General features: G+C 36.4%; 1 protein-coding gene across 2 annotated transcripts in view; it reads left to right on the forward strand.

The window, feature by feature from the left end:
* The window catches only part of LOC126469675 (monocarboxylate transporter 3), a 442,163-nt gene extending 426,858 nt beyond the window's left edge, over positions 1-15,305 (forward strand). For both annotated transcript variants that reach the window (XM_050096825.1, XM_050096826.1), the window contains exons 8-9: positions 5,809-6,031; positions 13,064-15,305. In XM_050096825.1, the coding sequence (XP_049952782.1) occupies positions 5,809-6,031; positions 13,064-13,449 (609 nt within the window). In that variant the 3' untranslated portion in view covers positions 13,450-15,305. The remainder of the gene's footprint in view (positions 1-5,808; positions 6,032-13,063) is intronic.
* The last annotated feature ends 5,437 nt before the right edge of the window (positions 15,306-20,742 follow it).

Below are 20,742 nucleotides of genomic sequence, written 5' to 3' on the forward strand. Positions count from 1 at the left end.
CATGGAGTGGTTTGTTAAGGGGTCTGTTTGAGTTGGATGGAAAGCGTGCTCAGATAGTGAAAGCAGTTAAGATGATTGTTCGTGTAAAGTAGGATATCTCGGTTTGAGTCCTGGTCTGGCACAAATTTTCTCTTGCCTCCAATTAACTAATTACAATGCCTAGTTGTGACTGAGGTCTGAGTTTCTCTTGTCATGTGCAAATATGGCTGCTGAATCAAAAAATGGTGTCTGTCCCTTCTGATATGTCCAAGGACAATGGACACGTCCAAAAAAATGCCACCACTCATACAATAATATATATGCACCTGATGGCGAATACGGATACCTTCAGCACAGAAGCACACTATGTATGAACACTTGTGGGAATCAGGTGAAGCTATGAGCAATGAGAATAATGGACAATGGACACTACATGTATAGTGTGCTGCAAGCTGAGAATTGGGGTTGGGTCAGTATTTGATTGATTTTATTTTATTTTGTCTTCCATAGGTCCAACTGTGTTGGGTTCACAAGGATGTGGAACGAGTCACTTTTTTACAAATACACTATGATAATCTTATAGTATATACAGACATTTGAGTACATAATTATATAAAAATTTATACAGTAAATTCCTTGAGCAGCAATACAGAAAAAAGAAAATACATATTTCCTTAGAATCGTTAAAGCACTACAGAAAACAGATACAGAGCACACACAGATACAGAGCTCAAGTTAAATAACATTCTTAGTAGCATTATGTCAGCTTGTATTATATAATATTAAAATTTTACAATTTATTTAGTTAAAAATTCATCTAGACTGTAAAAAGCTTTTTCTAGCAGAAATATTTTTAATGCTTTCCTAAACTTACTCTTGTTATGAATCTCTGTCTTTATTCCAGGAGGAAGAGCATTGAAGAGTTTTGCTCCAGTGTAGCGGACACCCTTTTGCGCCAAGCTCAAATTTCTAATGCTCATGATAATTACTGTTTGGTTGAAATATTTCTATATTTTTACAGACAAAACACATGAGAGAAAAAATATATTGGCATGTAGTTGTGTATATTTTAAGTTTTTGAAAGTTATTTCTACACAAGTCTCTTGGACACAATCCACATATAATTCTTAAAGCTCACTTCTGTGCAAAGAACACTTTCCTTGCTAATGGCTGGTTGCCCTAAAAAATAATGCCGTATTCAACGAGTGAGTGAAAATAGCCACAGTATGCCACTTTTCCAGTGTTAGGTTCAACATATGTAGAGACAACCCATAGAGCATATGTAGCAGAGCTAAACCTCTTACAGAGATCTATAATACGTGAAGACCAGTTCATTTTCTTGTCAATGTGCACTCCAAAAATTTTGTTGTTTCTATTCTTTCTATTGGCTGATTACCACATGCCACACTTATCTCTCTCTCTTTTTCTGTTTTTGTACAGAACTGAATAAAGCTGGTCTTACTGGAATTTAATGAGAGACCATTCACCTTGAACCAAGTAACCACATATGAAAGTATGTGATTACTGAGTTCCTCAAGATTACTATCCATTCTACTGCTCATAAAAATTGTGGTATCATCTGCAAATAATGTAAACTTACATGTCAGGCTTGTACATGATGGTAGATCATTTATAAAAACCAGGAATAATAGGGGCCCTGAGACACTCCACATATAATGGAACTAGGGTCAGAATGTGAGGAAACATCACATACTCCACCTGAGCTATTCAAGACAACCTTTTGTTTTCTGTCTTGGACTGTAGCCAATTGCCTGCAACACCACATATTCCTACTAATTTTGCTTTTTGCAAGAGAATCTGGTGATCAACACAATCAAATGCTTTGGATAAATTACAGAAGATACCAAGTGCTAGCATTTTTTCATTAAGGGTTTCTAGGACTTCATTTGCAAGTGCATAGACTGCGTCTTCTGTTGAACGGCCCTTTTGAAAGCCAAATTGGCTCTTGCTGAGAACTCCATTCTTCGTGAGATGATCAGTAATTCTTACATGTATTAGCTTTTCTAAAATTTTGGAGAAAGCTGTCAGCAAAAAGATAGGTCGATAGTTAGTTAGTTCAGCTTTATCGCCATTTTTGTACAGGGGCTTCACAATGGCATACTTAAGTCTACTGGGAACAACACCTTTCTGAAGGGAAGCATTGAAAATATGACAGAGACTGTCCCATACCACACGCAAGAATATTAATTTATTTTTATTTATTTATTTATTCATCCGTGGAACAATAAATATTGTATGGATGTCATCAGATTACAACACATGAGCACACATACATTTACAGTTAAACAGGTTTCTCATATTTTGTGTAGTTTTTATAACTAGTCATACACATATTTAAAATTACATAATATTTTGGTGATAATGTCATATGTTGCTAATAATCTACATCTATGTTAAATATTCTTTTACAGTATAACAACTTTTACTTACTAAAAAGGTTTTAAGCTTTTGTCTGAAAGTGAGGGGCTCATTTGTTTCTTTAATTTCTTGTGGTAATTTGTTATACAGTTTTATCCCATTATAAAATATACTTTTTTGCGTCTTTGCCTTGTTCTTTCTATCTAGATGGAGGTGGTGACAAGCTCTTGTTTCGTGGTCATGTATTAGGCTGTTTGTGTTGTACATGTTGAGATTTTTCTTAATGAACATTAAGTTCTGAAAGATATACTCACAAGAAACAGTTAGAATTCCTAGCTTTCTAAATAATTCTAGACAGTGGGCCCTGTTGTTGCTATTTGTTATTATCCTTATGGCCCTTTTTTGTACTTTGAACGCAGTTTGTATGTTACTGGCACTTGTTCCCCAAAACATGATCCCATAGCTGAGGACTGAGTGTAGATATCCGTAATATGTTATTTTAAGACAGGTATTATTGCATACCGGTGCAAGGATTCTAAGAGCATAGCATGCTGTGGATAATTTCTTTGCCAAAATGTTGACATGGTTTGTCCATTTCAGTTGTCTGTCTACATTCATCCCTAAGAATTTGGTACTTGTTACACATTCTAATTCATTATTATTAACTTTTATTCTAGTGGCATTGTGTTTTTTGTTCAATTGGAAGGTAATATAGTTAGTTTTCTTTACATTTAGGGTTACTTTATTTTTTAATGACCAGTTGTGGACATCATTGAGAGCCTCGTTTGCTCTTTCTGACAGTTGTGTTGGATTTTCACCTGTTATTACTATGTTGCTGTCATCAGCAAAAAGTATTTTTTCGCCATGTCTGATACTTTGTGGGAAGTCGTTAATGTATATAAGAAACAATATTGGGCCTAATACACTTCCCTGTGGGACGCCTATATTCACATTTTCTGGGTCAGACAGGTGTTTTATAAGGGAATTGTTTGAAACTTGTGATATCTCAACTCGTTGAACTCTGTTTTCCAAGTATGATTTGAACCACTTCTTTGTCACACCTCTTATTCCTATTTGCCCTAATTTATGAAGTAAGATTTTGTGGTCAACTGTATCAAAGGCCTTGGACAAGTCTAAAAAGATACCACTTACATTTTCACCTTTGTCCAGTGCTTCTAAAATTACTTTAGTGAACTGTGCTATAGCATATTGTGTGCCTTTTCCGGGCCTAAAACCAAATTGGTCATTGGAAAGAAGATTATATTTATTCAGGTAATTTAGCAGTCTCTTTTTGACTAGTATTTCTATTATTTTAGAAATGATAGACAGTATAGAGATCGGCCTGTAGTTCTCTACATTTTCCACATCTCCGTTTTTAAGGATAGGTATAACTTTTGCTTGTTTTAGGTACTCCGGAAAGTATCCAGATTCGAAAGATTCATTAATTATGTCTGTTAATGGGCCCTTTATGGAGTCTATACAATCTTTAATTACGCAGACTGGGATTTCATCGTAATTTCAATAAATTACTAGATATATTATCAACCCCTGCAGAGTTCTTACTTTTTAGAGACATGATGATTTTTTGAATTTCTTCTACAGTGACAGGATTAAGGTGCATTTCTGAAATTGTGTTTGAATATACTGCTTAACAAAGAGTTACAGCTTCATCAACATTGCGCTTCCAACCAATCTGTTGAGTTACTGATAAGAAGTGTTTATTAAAAATCTCAGCCACACTTTTGGGGTTATCTACTAGGGTACCTTCATATCTGATTTTATTTACATCTTCTTTGCTTGTTGTATCTCATCCTGTTTCTTTTTTTAAAATGTTCTAAATTGTTTTTATTTTATTGTTACACTTATCTGTTTTCTTCTCATAATAAAGGGCTTTTGATTTCTGTATTAGTTTCTTTAAAATTTTACAGTATAATCTATAGTGTTCCCATTTTTCTACATCTTTACATAATCTTATTGCAGCATAAGTTTCCCTTTTGGTTTTACATTACTGTTTTATACCTTTTGTAATCCAAGGCTTACTTACAGAATTGGAAGCACTGTTTCTGACCCATTTCTTGGGAAATATTTCTTCAAAAAGAGCACAGAATTCATTTATAAAACAGTTAAATTTAGTATCAAAATTATCATGGCTACATACTAAAGACCAATCCATTTGATGCGACCTATGGTTGAAAGTTTCTTTTGTCTTTTCATTCATTACTCTTATGAATTTCCATTGAGGAAATTGTTTTTTGAACAGATTAACATCATAAAGAATGAGAATTTGTTCGTCATGATTTGAAAGCCCACTTATAACCTGCCTGACAGTATAATCCTGATGTCTGCTCACATCTAAAAAAATGTTGTCTATCAGAGTTTGGGACTCAGATGTAATTCTTGTTGGGAAGTTTATTACTGATATCAGATTATGTAAGGTCATCACAATCTCAAAGTCAATTTTATTCTTATTTTCTCTCATAAAGTTTATACTGAAATCACCTAAAAGTACAATAACCTTTGATTTTGAAACTATCCCTGACAGAAGGAGTTCAATGAAATGTAGAAAAGTTTTTATGTCACCTGAAGGAGCCCTGTAGACAGCCAACACTATTATTGTGTAGAATTTAGTTATTATTTCTGTTGCACATGCCTAAAATTGTTGTTCCACACAATATTTCTTGATATCTATAGCTTTGTATGCTACACTATCCTTAACATAAATTGCTACTCCACCTTTGTCTTTACTTTCCCTACAGTAGTATGTTACTAAACTATAACTTACTATAGATGACAAGTAACATTGTGCTCAGTTAAGCACAAAATCTGAGCATTATTTGTACTATCCTTTTCATTAATGTTAATAAGAAGTTGATCTGTTTTGTTTGAGAGGCCCTTATATTTTGATGAAAGAACGAGATACCTTCCTCCGGCTTTTTCATTCTATTACTGCTGTTACCTGACTGAGAATCTACTGGAGTCTGTCTTGAGACAGGAGGGAGGAGACACTTGACACTACCTACTGTTGTCCCTTCTTTTTCTTCAGGCCCGCATGAGTTGTTCCCATCACAATGGCAGTTAAGACAAAAGGTCTCATAAATTGGGATATCTGGGTTTGAGATACAGTCCAGGACACATTTTTGTTGTCACTATTTGATTTATTTCAATGCCAAATTGTGGCTGAGGTCTGATGTGCTCTTACTTTATTAGTAATATTTATTCTTCAGGTCCTTAAAGTGGCCTTACATGACAGCTCATCCATTATAGAAAACAAAAAATGGCAAATCTGTCTCAAAATGTAAATTACTACCCACCAAAGAAAAATATTTCTCAGATTCATTATTTTGTTTATAATTCCTATTTTAGCTGTAATACTCCTGTGCAAAACTTAACTGCAAACTCAATATTACCAACACTTTCATGTTCACGTATTCCTTTTTCTTCTTTTTCCAGGGAACTGATTCCAGCTCAGCATCATTTCTCTTGTCAATTATTGGTATTACTAACACCGTGGGGAGAGTGGCATGTGGCTATCTAGCTGATTTTCCTTGGATGGACTCTTTGCTGCTGAATAATATTTGCCTTGTTGTATGCACATTTGCTGTTGCTGCCACACCTTTCTGTCATACCTATGCAGCATATGTTGCAATGGCAATATTTTTTGGTCTTGCTGTCTGTAAGTATTAGCATTGAAAGACTACTAAAATGATTATTACTGCTATTGTTAATTATAAAAAATATTTATCTTGTTATATTTAATACAGATACAGGCAAACTGTAACACTTAAAATGCATCATTTACATGAAACAAACCCTGGAAGGTGAAGCTAAGGAAATACAGTGAAAAATACCATGAACCATATAAGTGTTGTAACTGAGGAAAAGGAAAGAAATATTCATGACATAATCTATATTCAAAACTGTAAAAATAAAAGAAAAATGAATGGTTCACACATAAATATTGACAGTCAGAAATATAATTGTAAAAAATGGTTAAAAATGAAAAAGTGTCTGACACACAGAAAGATACTGAAATAAAAAGACAGCAGTCACAGGGTGAAAGCAAAGCAAGCATGAAAAAGTGCAAGACAAAGTTTGGAAATAGCTTGGGAAAGTTGGAGAGGATAGAGAAAGATTAAGGTCAAAATAAATGCATGACAAAATGTAGACATGGGAGAAAAGAGTATGAAATGATAAGAAAGTCAAGCATCATTTGAACAAACATTTGTCACACAGAAAATAATGAAAACAGCAAAAAAATATTCTTAATATATCAGTGGGATACATTTAATGAGTCATACAGATATCCTGACCTACATCAATAATGAGGGCGTCTGACTCTTGATCTGGCCAGCAGATTCTCAAGGTGTCTTATCTATTGATAATATCTGGTGCTGGGTTGCCAAGAGACAGACTAGCCAGCCAATATAATTGATGAACACTGGCAGTGATTTAAAACAGCACGGAGTGACATACCCGTATTTCACTTTGACACAGTGCCCATGATGCTCACCTGGATCAGATTCATTGTTGCTGGCAATGGTGTCAGTTCTGTGCACTAATTTTTTGATCCTTTATACTTCCAGATCACCTACACATTTAATCATGTATTTTTTCTAATATTCTGTTTATAAACAATAAGTAAAATTTTGTTATACACTATCTTTCTCAGTGTTGCACTTTTCATAACTAGCAACTTAGTGTTAACAACTCTCCATCAGACATGTTTATATGCAGATCATGCTCAGTTTTCTCTGCCATAGCATAATGGATCTTTTCTATAATTTATCATTATGACACCACTTGGGTAACTTGATGCCTATCGAGGATTTATTTGCCAACAGTGTGTATTGTGTAGTGTCAATTCATGTTGCTGCTCATGCTGCTGTTTTGGCTGCTGCTACCACTGCTACTGATGCTGCTACCAATTCTGCTGCTGATAATTGCATATTAAATGTTTTATTGTTGACAAAAGTATTTTTTTCCAAGGGCCCTGCACTTGTGTATATCGGTGCTGAAACAGGCTAAAATTCATCCTATTGTCTGTCCTATGGAAAAACAATTCATACAAGCTTGATGATCACCTGAAACACACTTCTTAAGTCTGTGACAGCGACACCCATCTGCTAAGTGTAGGTGCATGGAAGAACTAATAACGAAAATTACCTCGAGCAATTAAACAGAGAACCGACTCGTGGAGATAACATCTTGGACCTACTGATAACAAACAGACCCGAAATTTTCGACTCTGTATGTGCAGAACAGGGAATCAGTGATCATAAGGCCATTGCAGCATCCCTGAATATGGAAGTTAATAGGAATATGAAAAAAGGGAGGAAGGTTTATCTGTTTAGCAAGAGTAATAGAAGGCAGATTTCAGACTACCTAACAGATCAAAACGAAAATTTCTGTTCCGACACTGACAATGTTGAGTGTTTATGGAAAAAGTTCAAGGCAATCGTAAAATGCGTTTTAGACAGGTAAGTGCTGAGTAAAACTGTGAGGGATGGGAAAAAACCCACCGTGGTACAACAAAAAAGTTAGGAAACTACTGCGAAAGCAAAGAGAGTTTCACTCCAAGTTTAAACACAACCAAAACCTCTCAGACAAACAGAAGCTAAACAATGTCAAAGTTAGCGTAAGGAGGGCTATGCGTGAAGTGTTCAGTGAATTCGAAAGTAAAATTCTATGTACTGACTTGACAGAAAATCCTAGGAAGTTCTGGTCTTATGTTAAATCAGTAAGTGGCCCGAAACAGCATATCCAGACACTCCGGGATGATGAAGGCATTGAAACAGAGGATGACACGCGTAAAGCTGAAATACTAAACACCTTTTTCCAAAGCTGTTTCACAGAGGAAGACCGCACTGCAGTTCCTTCTCTAAATCCTCACACAAACAAAAAAATGGCTGACATCGAAATAAGTGTCCAAGGAATACAAAAGCAACTGGAATCACTCAACAGAGGAAAGTCCACTGGACCTGATGGGATACCAATTCGATTCTACACAGAGTACGCGAAAGAACTTGCCCCCCCCCCCCCCCCCCTTCTAACAGCCGTGTACTGCAAGTCTCTAGAGGAACGGAAAGTTCCAAATGATTGGAAAAGAGCACAGGTAGTCCCAATCTTCAAGAATGGTCGTCGAGCAGATGTGCAAAACTATAGACCTACATCTCTGACGTCGATCTGTTGTAGAATTTTAGAACATGTTTTTTGCTCGAGTATCATGTCGTTTTTGGAAACCCAGAATCTACTATGTAGGAATCAACATGGATTCTGGAAACAGCGATCGTGTGGGACCCAACTCGCTTTATTTGTTCATGAGACCCAGAAAATATTAGATACAGGCTCCCAGGTAGATGCTATTTTTCTTGACTTCCGGAAGGCATTCGATACAGTTCCGCACTGTCGCCTGATAAACAAAGTAAGAGCCTACGGAATATCAGACCAGCTGTGTGGCTGGATTGAAGAGTTTTTAGCAAACAGAACACAGCATGTTGTTATCAATGGAGAGACGTCTACAGACGTTAAAGTAACCTCTGGCGTGCCACAGGGCAGTGTTATGGGACCATTGCTTTTCACAATATATGTAAATGACCTAGTAGATAGTGTCGGAAGTTCCATGCGGCTTTTCGCGGATGATGCTGTAGTATACAGAGAAGTTGCAGCATTAGAAAATTGTAGCGAAATGCAGGAAGATCTGCAGCGGATAGGCACTTGGTGCAGGGAGTAGCAACTGACCCTTAACATAGACAAATGTAATATATTGCGAATACATAGAAAGAAGGATCCTTTATTGTATGATTATATGATAGCGGAACAAACACTGGTAGCAGTTACTTCTGTAAAATATCTGGGAGTATGTGTGCGGAACGATTTGAAGTGGAATGATGACATAAAATTAATTGTTGGTAAGGCGGGTACCGGGTTGAGATTCATTGGGAGAGTCCTTAGAAAATGTAGTCCATCAACAAAGGAGGTGGCTTACAAAACAGTCGTTCGACCTATACTTGAGTATTGCTCATCAGTGTGGGATCCGTACCAGATCGGGTTGACGGAGGAGATAGAGAAGATCCAAATAAGAGTGGCGCATTTCATCACAGCGTTATTTGGTAACCGTGATAGCGTTACGGAGATGTTTAACAAACTCAAGTGGCAGACTCTGCGAGAGAGGCGCTCTGCATCGCGGTGTAGCTTGCTCGCCAGGTTTCGAGAGGGTGCGTTTCTGGATGAGGTATCGAATATATTGCTTCCCCCTACTTATACCTCCCAAGGAGATCACGAATGTAAAATTAGAGAGATTAGAGCGCGCACGGAGGCTTTCAGACAGTCGTTCTTCCCGCGAACCATACATGACTGGAACAGGAAAGGGAGGTAATGACAGTGGCACGTAAAGTGCCCTCTGCCACACACCATTGGGTGGCTTGTGGAGTATAAATGTAGATGTAGATGTAGATGAAACCTAAACTGGCAAAGAAACATCAAAGAAGGTGACATAGTTGGAGACGCAGGATTCAGATGGTTCAAATAACCATGAGTGATGCAGATTTATGTTTTTCAGTCTTTCCCTGTGAAATATATAACTCACTGTGCTGTGCTGTTACAGTTCCACATAAATAAATATGAACTTTGGTGGAGGTGTTTGATAAGAAACATTGGGAAATTATGAAAAAAAAGTTACAAAAGTTGCAACAGTAGTTTTGCTGTAGCATCACACTGATTCACCTAGAGTATTAAGAACTGTATAAATAACTCCTGCTTAATAAGAAGAAAAACCGTCCAACAGAGAAATTACATATGTTTCCTGTTAATAACAATCAACCTAATCAACTATATAGGGCGTTTCACAATTCCTGTTACCAGCTTTTAGAGGTTGTAGAGGGGAGTTATTAGATAAAGTTTAGATGAGGATCCCATCTCCTTAAATGTACAGGTTGAATATAAGATAAATTTAAAGTTAATATCACTTTCAACATTCCTACTTACACAGTACACACACAAACTGAGAAAAGGATACTGCCGTCAGTCCCTGTTGTAATTATGACATCTCTCAACATTTTCATCTGACTATAATGGTAGCTGGTATGTTTGCAGCTAGGAAGGTTGACTGCAGTGCTCCATATATGTGCTGCACTCTCAAATTTTAAAGGATGTCATTCATCAGCCAGAAACAGATCTAATGATGAGGATTCAAAACATTACCTACACCACAGGCTCATTGTGTCTGCTGTGTGTGTACTGTGAAATGGGAAATTTGAATGTTAACTGAATTTCAAACTTATTTTACATAAAAACAGCACATTTCTGGAAATGAGTTCCTTATCAAAACTTTCTCTACTGCTTCCCTCTACAACTCATAGAAGTGATAAGTAGGCTTGTGAAACACCCTGTATATTTTATGTAATACCAGAAAGTCATACCAAGTGAGTTGATGTCACTACTTAATTAACGCATTACAAAAATTACACATAGAAAATACACCCCACATAAAAGACAAAAGGAACTGTTTGACTGTCACAAAAGTGTGAATGCCAAAGCAAGCTATTTTTTTATTTCTGAACAGAAAATGCAGTATCCGAGGAAACATAAGTAGACAGTATTACATAAAATTCTGACTAATGAAAAGTAACAAAAGAAATGTTTATTTTATATGTAATATACGTCTGGTTATCATATCATTTTACTTTCTTTAATGCTACAACTAGTCTGGCCAGTTGCCTTCTGCTGGGCCCAAATCAACATTTCTGTTCTTTTTCTTTTCAAATACTAAAGTAAAATAACAAGTAAGATGCTGTGTCTTAATTGACCTAAAGTGAGATTAACAGGACTCTTAAATCAAAATGGTAATAATAATAATGATAATAATAATAATAATAATAATAACTAGTAAAAATATAATAATGATTGTAAATCTACACGTGTCACATTTTACTACTAAGAATTAAATACACTCCTGGAAATGGAAAAAAGAACACATTGACACCGGTGTGTCAGACCCACCATACTTGCTCCGGACACTGCGAGAGGGCTGTACAAGCAATGATCACACGCACGGTACAGCGGACACACCAGGAACCGCGTTGTTGGCTGTCGAATGAAGCTAGCTGCGCAGCATTTGTGCACCGCCGCCGTCAGTGTCAGCCAGTTTGCCGTGGCATACGGAGCTCCATCGCAGTCTTTAACACTGGTAGCATGCCGCGACAGCGACAGCGTGGACGTGAACCGTATGTGCAGTTGACGGACTTTGAGCGAGGGCGTATAGTGGGCATGCGGGAGGCCGGGTGGACGTACCGCCGAATTGCTCAACACGTGGGGCGTGAGGTCTCCACAGCACATCGATGTTGTCGCCAGTGGTCGGCGGAAGGTGCACGTGCCCGTCGACCTGGGACCGGACCGCAGCGACGCACGGATGCACGCCAAGACCGTAGGATCCTACGCAGTGCCATAGGGGACCGCACCGCCACTTCCCAGCAAATTAGGGACACTGTTGCTCCTGGGGTATCGGCGAGGACCATTCGCAACCGTCTCCATGAAGCTGGGCTACGGTCCCGCACACCGTTAGGCCGTCTTCCGCTCACACCCCAACATCGTACAGCCCGCCTCCAGTGGTGTCGCGACAGGCGTGAATGGAGGGACGAATGGAGACATGTCGTCTTCAGCGATGAGAGTCGCTTCTGCCTTGGTGCCAATGATGGTCGTATGCGTGTTTGGCGCCGTGCAGGTGAGCGCCACAATCAGGACTGCATACGACCGAGGCACACAGGGCCAACTCCCGGCATCATGGTGTGGGGAGCGATCTCCTACACTGGCCGTACACCACTGGTGATCGTCGAGGGGACACTGAATAGTGCACGGTACATCCAAACCGTCATCGAACCCATCGTTCTACCATTCCTAGACCGGCAAGGGAACTTGCTGTTCCAACAGGACAATGCACGTCCGCATGTATCCCGTGCCACCCAACGCGCTCTAGAAGGTGTAAGTCAACTACCCTGGCCAGTAAGATCTCCGGATCTGTCCCCCATTGAGCATGTTTGGGACTGGATGAAGCGTCGTCTCACGCGGTCTGCACGTCCAGCACGAACGCTGGTCCAACTGAGGCGCCAGGTGGAAATGGCATGGCAAGCCGTTCCACAGGACTACATCCAGCATCTCTACGATCGTCTCCATGGGCGAATAGCATCCTGCATTGCTGCGAAAGGTGGATATACACTGTACTAGTGCCGACATTGTGCATGCTCTGTTGCCTGTGTCTATGTGCCTGTGGTTCTGTCAGTGTGATCATGTGATGTATCTGACCCCAGGAATGTGTCAATAAAGTTTCCCCTTCCTGGGACAATGAATTCACGGTGTTCTTATTTCAATTTCCAGGAGTGTACATAGTGGAATCTGCAGAACCTTCGTGTGATTAATGAGTATACAAACAACTGTCAGTTCCTGTTCAGCCTATGTGATTTAATTTTATCTAATCTTACACAGAATGTTTGGTGCTGCTTGTCACCATATCAAATTAGAATTTGTTTTGTTACAAATCTTATTTGATTCTCTTAAAAATGAGAGATACACATACTAATAATGTGTGGAAAACACTAGTCAGATATATTTAGATAAGCTCTCTCATGAAAGCTGATAGTCATGAAGACATTTGTCAAAAATTTCTCATATGTATGTTACAGATTAAGTTAACAACTTTGTTCTTCATTTCCAGCTGGCTACATATCTCTCACATCCATCATCCTTGTTGATCTTCTGGGGCTTGATAAGCTCACAAACGCTTTTGGCCTTTTGATTTTGTTCAGAGGTGGTGCAGCAATTGTAGGGTCACCACTAGCAGGAGCTGTATATGATGCAACCAAGAGCTATGCCATACCTTTCTACATGGCCGCTGCATTCTTCCTTGTCTCAGCAGTGACCAGCTTCCTGGCACCATCACTGAAACGCTGCCTAGCATCACCTACTGCTCCACCTATCCCTGATGCACTTACTCCAATTAATGAGGATGTGGAAGAAGAAAATGAGCCAGATGTTGTGCCAGAAATTATTGAGACTGCTCCTTCTCCATCAGAAATAAAACAAATTGAGTCAGTATTGTGAAAAGACATTTAGTTTCCAATGTCACCAAAGATAATATTCACCTTAGTGAACAATTTATATGCACAACTTATAATATTTGTTGACTGACTGGACAGCACTCAAAAGAGGTCATGAAGTGAAAGTTTTACATGTATATCAAATAGGCTATTACAGTATTTAACGAACACCACATATAGCGGGTCTTTATACATTTTTATCCTATTTTTCAAAAAGTTGCCAAATTGAAAAAGCATATTATTTTATGTAGTGTGCTGTGGTGCTCTGTGATTTTATAGTTGCTTAACAGTGAATAAACATACTAGTACAGCTTGTAGCTAAAAATATGAACCACAATGTTCTCTTTTGTATAACTTCAACTGTGCTGTCTTAGCTCATTATTGTGCCTCTACAACAAGATATGCAATCACACTAAGATTGCTGGATTTGTGCTTCTGTTTTCTGAATAAATTTTTGAAGTGATGCAATAATTTTGCACAAGACCGAAGTTTAATGTTACTAAATAATGTTGAGATAGAAGTAAAATATGCTTTATAGGAAGGACATATAACTATTTGTAGAAATGACTGTTTCCGTTGTTACTGTTCATGAAACATAAACATATATATAATGAAAATCCAGTGTTTTATTTTGATGCTTGTGGCAGAGCATATGTTATTGTTAAATGCTAACCACTGAGCTATGCATTTATATCAACAGAGGATGAAGTGCATGAGTTTGATATGTTCAGTACAAAAAACTGTTATGCACTGTATGTTTCTTGTGAACAATTACAGTTTGTGGATCTTTAAAAAAGTAGATATTCACTGCAAATCATAATTCATTAGCAAGTAGTTTAAACTGTTGATCACTAAACAGTCATTGTCAGTTTAGCATGAATGAAAGTAAACATAAAAGGTATATTTACTTAACACAAGATGACAAGTAGTTAACTGCAGCCATTAATGTTGCATTCCTCATGAGCACATGATTTTCTTTGCATTGTTTGGATGGAGGTGTTGAAAGGTTCATTAGAAATATGTAAACTACAACCAGTCTCATATGTATTTTACTCAATAACTGTGATATGATTATGCATATGTTAATGCATGTGCATGTACATGGAAATATATGAATCAAAGAATAAGGTACATGTATAATAATTAAACACGTTTTACTGTGATGGAATAAAGTTCATTAATTATTTTCCAGTCAGCAATATAATGTGAATCGACAGAGTCTGTTAGATATAAGAAATACTTCTAGCTAAACTTCCTGAGTTACCATGCTAGAAGATTCAAACAATGGATAAGCCTGGTTTCAGTCTGTCTTAGAAGCTGAGAAGTATATTCCACAATGTTCTATCCCTTCTCAGTATTCAGTCACTTAGAAATTTGCAGCTTGCTCTGAGAAGATAAAGGCTAAAATGTGAGCTGCACTAATTATCATGTCTATTTTCTTCGATAACTGTGATACAAGGATGTGTAAAATAAGAAATGCTTAGTAAAGTTGCACAGCTCTGAAGTTTCAAGTGAAGAAAGAAAAAATGTTGTACTAAAATATTTTGTTACTTATAAGATTGGAGTTATACTAAAATGGACTATATAATTAAAGTGTTAACTCTAGAAATGTACATCACTGACTCAGAGTCACATTTCTGAATTAAAGTTATAAAATGTGTTTTATATCATGAAATCATATAGGTGTGTGGATGAGTATGACTGTACAGCAAAGTGTGTGTTTTTAAGAAAAATGTATGAAAATGTATGTTGTATTTAAGTATGAGCCAAATGTTAATGAGGTGCTTGATGCTGTCCGTTTTGTTTACTCGTATGTTACCTGTGTACATTGCATTAAATCCTGTTTTGAGGAACTCTTAACACTGCTCATTCATTGTATAAAGATTATTTTAGTACAAGATCATATTTTCATGAAACTGAAACTTAAAACATTTTTCAATTATCCATCAGTTACATAATAACATGCACGGTATTGCCAACAGAGAAATAAAAAACAATTTTATTTTATTTTAATTGCTATGATATGATAGAGTTCCTGTAACTGTCAGAAAATATCCTGTTATTCATACTTGAACTCGAAAACATACATTATTTTGAAAGTAGTTTATATTCTTGCCAGAAATAAATTATGTTTCAAGATATTAACTCACACAAAATTAAGTAAATAGAGCTGGTTAGTGATTTCTGTCTTATATAAAACTACTTTCTGACTAAAATGAGCTCAACTACATTAAGGTATAGTCTGTAGTAATAATTTTACTATTACATTAAACACTAGTTTGCCATATATATTTTTTATTAATTCATAATCACAATTTGCAAATGTTAATACTGGTACACCAAATTATAAACAGTTTCTACTATTGTCTTATATTTTAAACATTGCAGCTTAAGTAACAGGTACAGTTCACACTGTTTCATATTTCAAGATATCACATCTCCTGCTCAGAGATAATTTAAAACTCAATATTATTTGTGTGACTATCCACACATATTTGTAAGCAAAAAAAAGTTTCCATTATGTACTTGGTTTCCTCTACTTCTAAATCCTTCAATGATTTGTTATGCCAGAGATCATATAAAGTAGGCTGAATAAGACTATAAACATTATCACACTTTCTGTTAACGAAAATGCTTACTGTATATATTTTTAACTTAACCAGAACAGTATAAATATTAAGGTTCAGTGCTGCTGTGTCCATTGCAAGACTTTCATATTGGCATTTGTAAAGGGGAATCCACTTAACCATGTCTTCCATCTAAACTGAAAAAGACATGTCATCATCTTTTTTCTGATTAAAAAAGTAAAATATTAATAAGATGCAACCATCAAGGAATAAGATATATATATTCATCTTTTACTAAACCTCCTCTGACATTCTGGAATAATTCGGAAGTAATGGTTAAATTTTTGCATTAGTCTCCCTGTCCCTCATTCCCAGCTCCAAATGGAATGAATTTGGCAGTTCATTTTAATCAGTTTTGGTCCTCCAAGCATTGTTCATCTTACATAAAGTTCCAATGAGGTGAGCTCAATGAATGGGTATATTTTGATGAGTGTCATTTTCACAACCTCCTGAGGAAATGTCAAGGCAGTATCTGTATAGTACGTATATGGATGCTGCTGGAGTGGTCTTCTTCCCACCAGTGCCACTGGATGGGTTTAAGGGAGATACTAGGCTCAAGCACCATCTCTATCTGTCTGGCTCCACATCACAAAGATGTGAATGATGCCCATTTAAATGTTGTACTTTTTATGTGAGGTCACCCAGCTACAAACTGAAGATTTTTATATAAGTTACACTCACTAGGATAGATGAGACTATATATTTTCAATCTGATCATTTTTACCTTTTTAAAAATATTTGTAACTTCTGTTCATTCTGAACATGCTAGGGAGAATAATGTAATACATTACAGCATCATACTAGATACAAAAACTGTAAATGCTACATAAATAATTTGTAACATATATCTTATTACAGAATTACAGAGTTTAAGGAATGCTGAAGATTATTAAGGTAATGAAAAGTTAATTTACAATAACTTACTTCATATATAATTAACCAATCATGAACAATACCCATTCATATTCATTATCACAAGTAACAATTCATAGATCCAAATACTTTCATTTATAAATTTCACTTCATAATTATATAAGATAATGAGTAGACATACAGGGGGTGAACAAATATATGGAAATGCCAAGAACACAACATATTGCCGTGCCTAATGCAGTGTGGGAATACTGTTGGCATTCAGAACAGGTTCTAGTCATCTCAAAATGGATCAGTATAGACCCTGTATGGATTTCAAAGCAATATTATGTATTCCTTCTGCAAAACAGAGACAAGATCAGGTAACAATTATGCACCTTTCTCTCCAAAATAGACCATGAAGGCTCAGTAGTATTGAAATGTGGTGCTTGTGGTGACCAGGGGAAATGCAACAATTCATCCACGTGCCTACAAAAGCAGGCCTGGATGATGTGAGCTGTGTGAACAGGGGCCCTGTCATCTTGGAACATGGCATCACCAATGGGGAACAAACAATCTACCTTGGGATGGACGTCCTTGACAGTAATGCAGCCATCATATGGCTGATCAAATCATCACTGAACTGATACCATGCTTCCCTCATGGGATGTAAACTCAGCCAGAAGTTGGAAACAATCTGCAACAAGCCTCATCTGACCAAATGATTTTCTTCCATTATTCTATAGTTCATGTTTTGTGATTTTGGCACCACATTTCCCTGTTATGCAAATTTGTAATCACTGATGTGTGGTTTTGGAATTCCAACTCAACCTGCATCTGTCTGCTTATGGACCTCCCTCCATGTTCTTTCAGTGCTGACAGGGTTCACATTTGTGGCATTCAGTTCTGCAGTGACTTTTGCAGCAATCATCCCTTTATTTTCCATCAAAATCCTCTTCACAGACCATCTGTCATGATTGCACAACACACGCTTTTCTCCTCATTTTGACTTATTCATGATGACTTTCTGATTTCTCTGTATGTGGTATAAACCCTTTAATATGGTGCGTCTTTAAACATCAAATACTTCAGTTACCTCAGTTAAGGAAGCAACCACCATAGGATCACCAACAATTTTCCCATGTTTTAAGTCACTTAAATCTTACATAATGCACTCATAACTGCACAGAACACTGTTGTGATCATGACAGACACTTGCAACATATTGAAGACAGGTGATCTTCATGGTAACAGTGCAACCAGCAGGCTTGGGTAGCATCTGCGTTTATATTCAAGTATTCATTTCACACAGTGTTTTCATATTTTTTGCCAACCACTGCAGTTTGAACCATCATTTCTTAAGCCACAAGAGATTTACTTTAAAGTGCAAGGTCAGTTAATAAGTTTTGCAAACTGTCTTAGTATTATTAATTGCTTGTGCAGTTACATATATAACTAATTCTGTCAGTGTGTAGAATTAACTAATTCATTTTGCTCATTATAATAAGAAGTTAAAGCATAATAGCATTTCCAGTTGCAGTAACAATGAATAAAATCAGGTCTGAGCAATGGCACCTTTTATTTGAGAAAGTAATTTTTCATTCACAAATTAATTACAGAATGACATTTGACATGTCACCTTAATACAAAGAGACGAACAGCTAAAAAAAATCTTGTGAAGATTTATTTTAAACAAATGAAATGCCTACATGAACATATTGTAGGATGTTAGTATTGTATAAAGAAATGGTAAAGACAATAATATAAATATTTACCATTTGCTGATAATGGCATAAATTACTTGCCAGCTGAAAAATTATCTGAATGTGCCAAAACATTATATTTTCTTTATTAAATTTCAGTAATGAATACATGGTAAGACAGTGGCAAAAACAAATAAACAAATCCTAAATGATGAGAGTTTCATAGGCATCATTACTTCTCAAGTAACAAGAATAGAAAGCATACTACACCTCCAAAAAAAAATAAAAAAATAAAAAAAAAAATAAAAAAAAAATAAAAAAAAAAGATTTTGATAAATTATTGTAACATTGTTCTCCTTTTTAATGTATACTGAACTTTGTTTGATGATTTTATGCTTACATCAAAGCCAAAGACTGAGAGAAACTGTTGAGCTGTTCTTAAGTTATACTTAAGTGTAAATTCCAGAAACAGTTGCTGTTGGTGCACTCGAAATGCCATATAACTGGATAAATACAATCACAGTTAATAAATTGGATCACCAAGTCCAACATCCACACTGAAGTAACTCCAACAGATGCATCAGAAATACATATAATACTTTCATCTATAATAATCTAAAATTCCTTTTTCCTTTCTTCTTTCAAGAGTAAGGAGTGGCAGTTGGGAGAGAGGGAAGAGGTGTGTATGGGGAGAGGTTAAGGCGTATGGGGCAAGAAAAAGGAACCTTGATTTTCCAGATACGCATGCTAAGACAGACATTTCATCACAGATATACACACAATATGGTGGCTGTAAGAAAACATGCTAAGTTTAATTTGCTAATTAGTATCAAAATTCAGGATATTTTCTCATATGCTATTTTTTAGTGGTAGTGGAACTTTGTATCAGAAGAATTATTTGCAGCAAAACTATGTTTTCTGTGCTCCAGAAATATTTGTAGTAGAAAAAAATGGCAAACTGGAAAGCTAACAGTAGCACATCCAGTGGCTGGACTCTTGGTGGAAGGTAAGGCTACAGTTCCAGATATAGCAGATGTGGTCTGCTCTGAGGTAAGATCCATACTCCAAATGAAAAACATTCCAAAATAATTATCTGTTTTATAGAATTTGGTGCTTTAAAAATGTCCATGTCTGACTATGGAAAGCTGATGTGAGAGTTGGAAGGATAAATTGTCTGTTATGACTGACAAACTAGAACAGTATCATAAATGAAATAGCTTGCATTTGTAGAGCACAGCAGTAAACGAGGAGGAAGACACTGACAACCTGCACATATAGGCTGTGCATTGCATACTAGGTGTGAAAGTAAGCATGGTGAACATTGACAGAAACCATCAAGTGGGACAAAGAGTACCAGCTGCAATCAATAATTACAAAATTCATCTCATATTGAAAGAGGGCAGAGTTTTTACCAGAAGTAGCAAAGGCAGGGTTAATGATGAGAGAACATGTGAAATGACCAGCTGAAGTTTTTAAGAATACCCGATCCCATTTCAACCTCCAGAGCATATAGAAACCGAATTGTTGAAGAGTTATGAAGACCACAGATGGAAGAAAGACAATTAAAAACTTGATTGAACTGAATAACATGAAAACTAGTTGAGCAAAACTGTAAACTTAACATTATTTGCCTTTGTTTGCTAACAAACAAAGGTAACTTCCCATATTATTTTAAATGATATTTTGCATTTATTTAAGTCTATAATTTTTATGTACTTGCACCTTCTTGTTTTGTTCTTATTATATTATACTTAATTGCATTTACTTAATTTCAGTTACTGCTAATGCCACTAACATTTTTTTGCATTATAATACTCTATCTCTTTGTAATAGTATCACTTTGATTATCACTCTCTTCCTTACTCACATGTCATCTAGGTTATCCTTGTTCATTATAAAAATTACAACCATTGTCACTATAGTGATTTATAACTGTATTGTAGCTTCCTATGCTGGTCCCACAAGTATCAGGTTTATTTTTCTCCAGTGCCAGCATCGCTCCTTTAAATCATCCCTGTTTTCCTTTCTGCTTTGAACTGTAAATCTACTAATTACATTAATTTCTTTCTATTCCTTCAATATTACTGCTTCATGGTCAAGAGTTAATTGTTTCAC

This window comes from Schistocerca serialis, chromosome 3, assembly GCF_023864345.2.
Source record: "Schistocerca serialis cubense isolate TAMUIC-IGC-003099 chromosome 3, iqSchSeri2.2, whole genome shotgun sequence".
NCBI classification, from domain to species: domain Eukaryota; kingdom Metazoa; phylum Arthropoda; class Insecta; order Orthoptera; family Acrididae; genus Schistocerca; species Schistocerca serialis.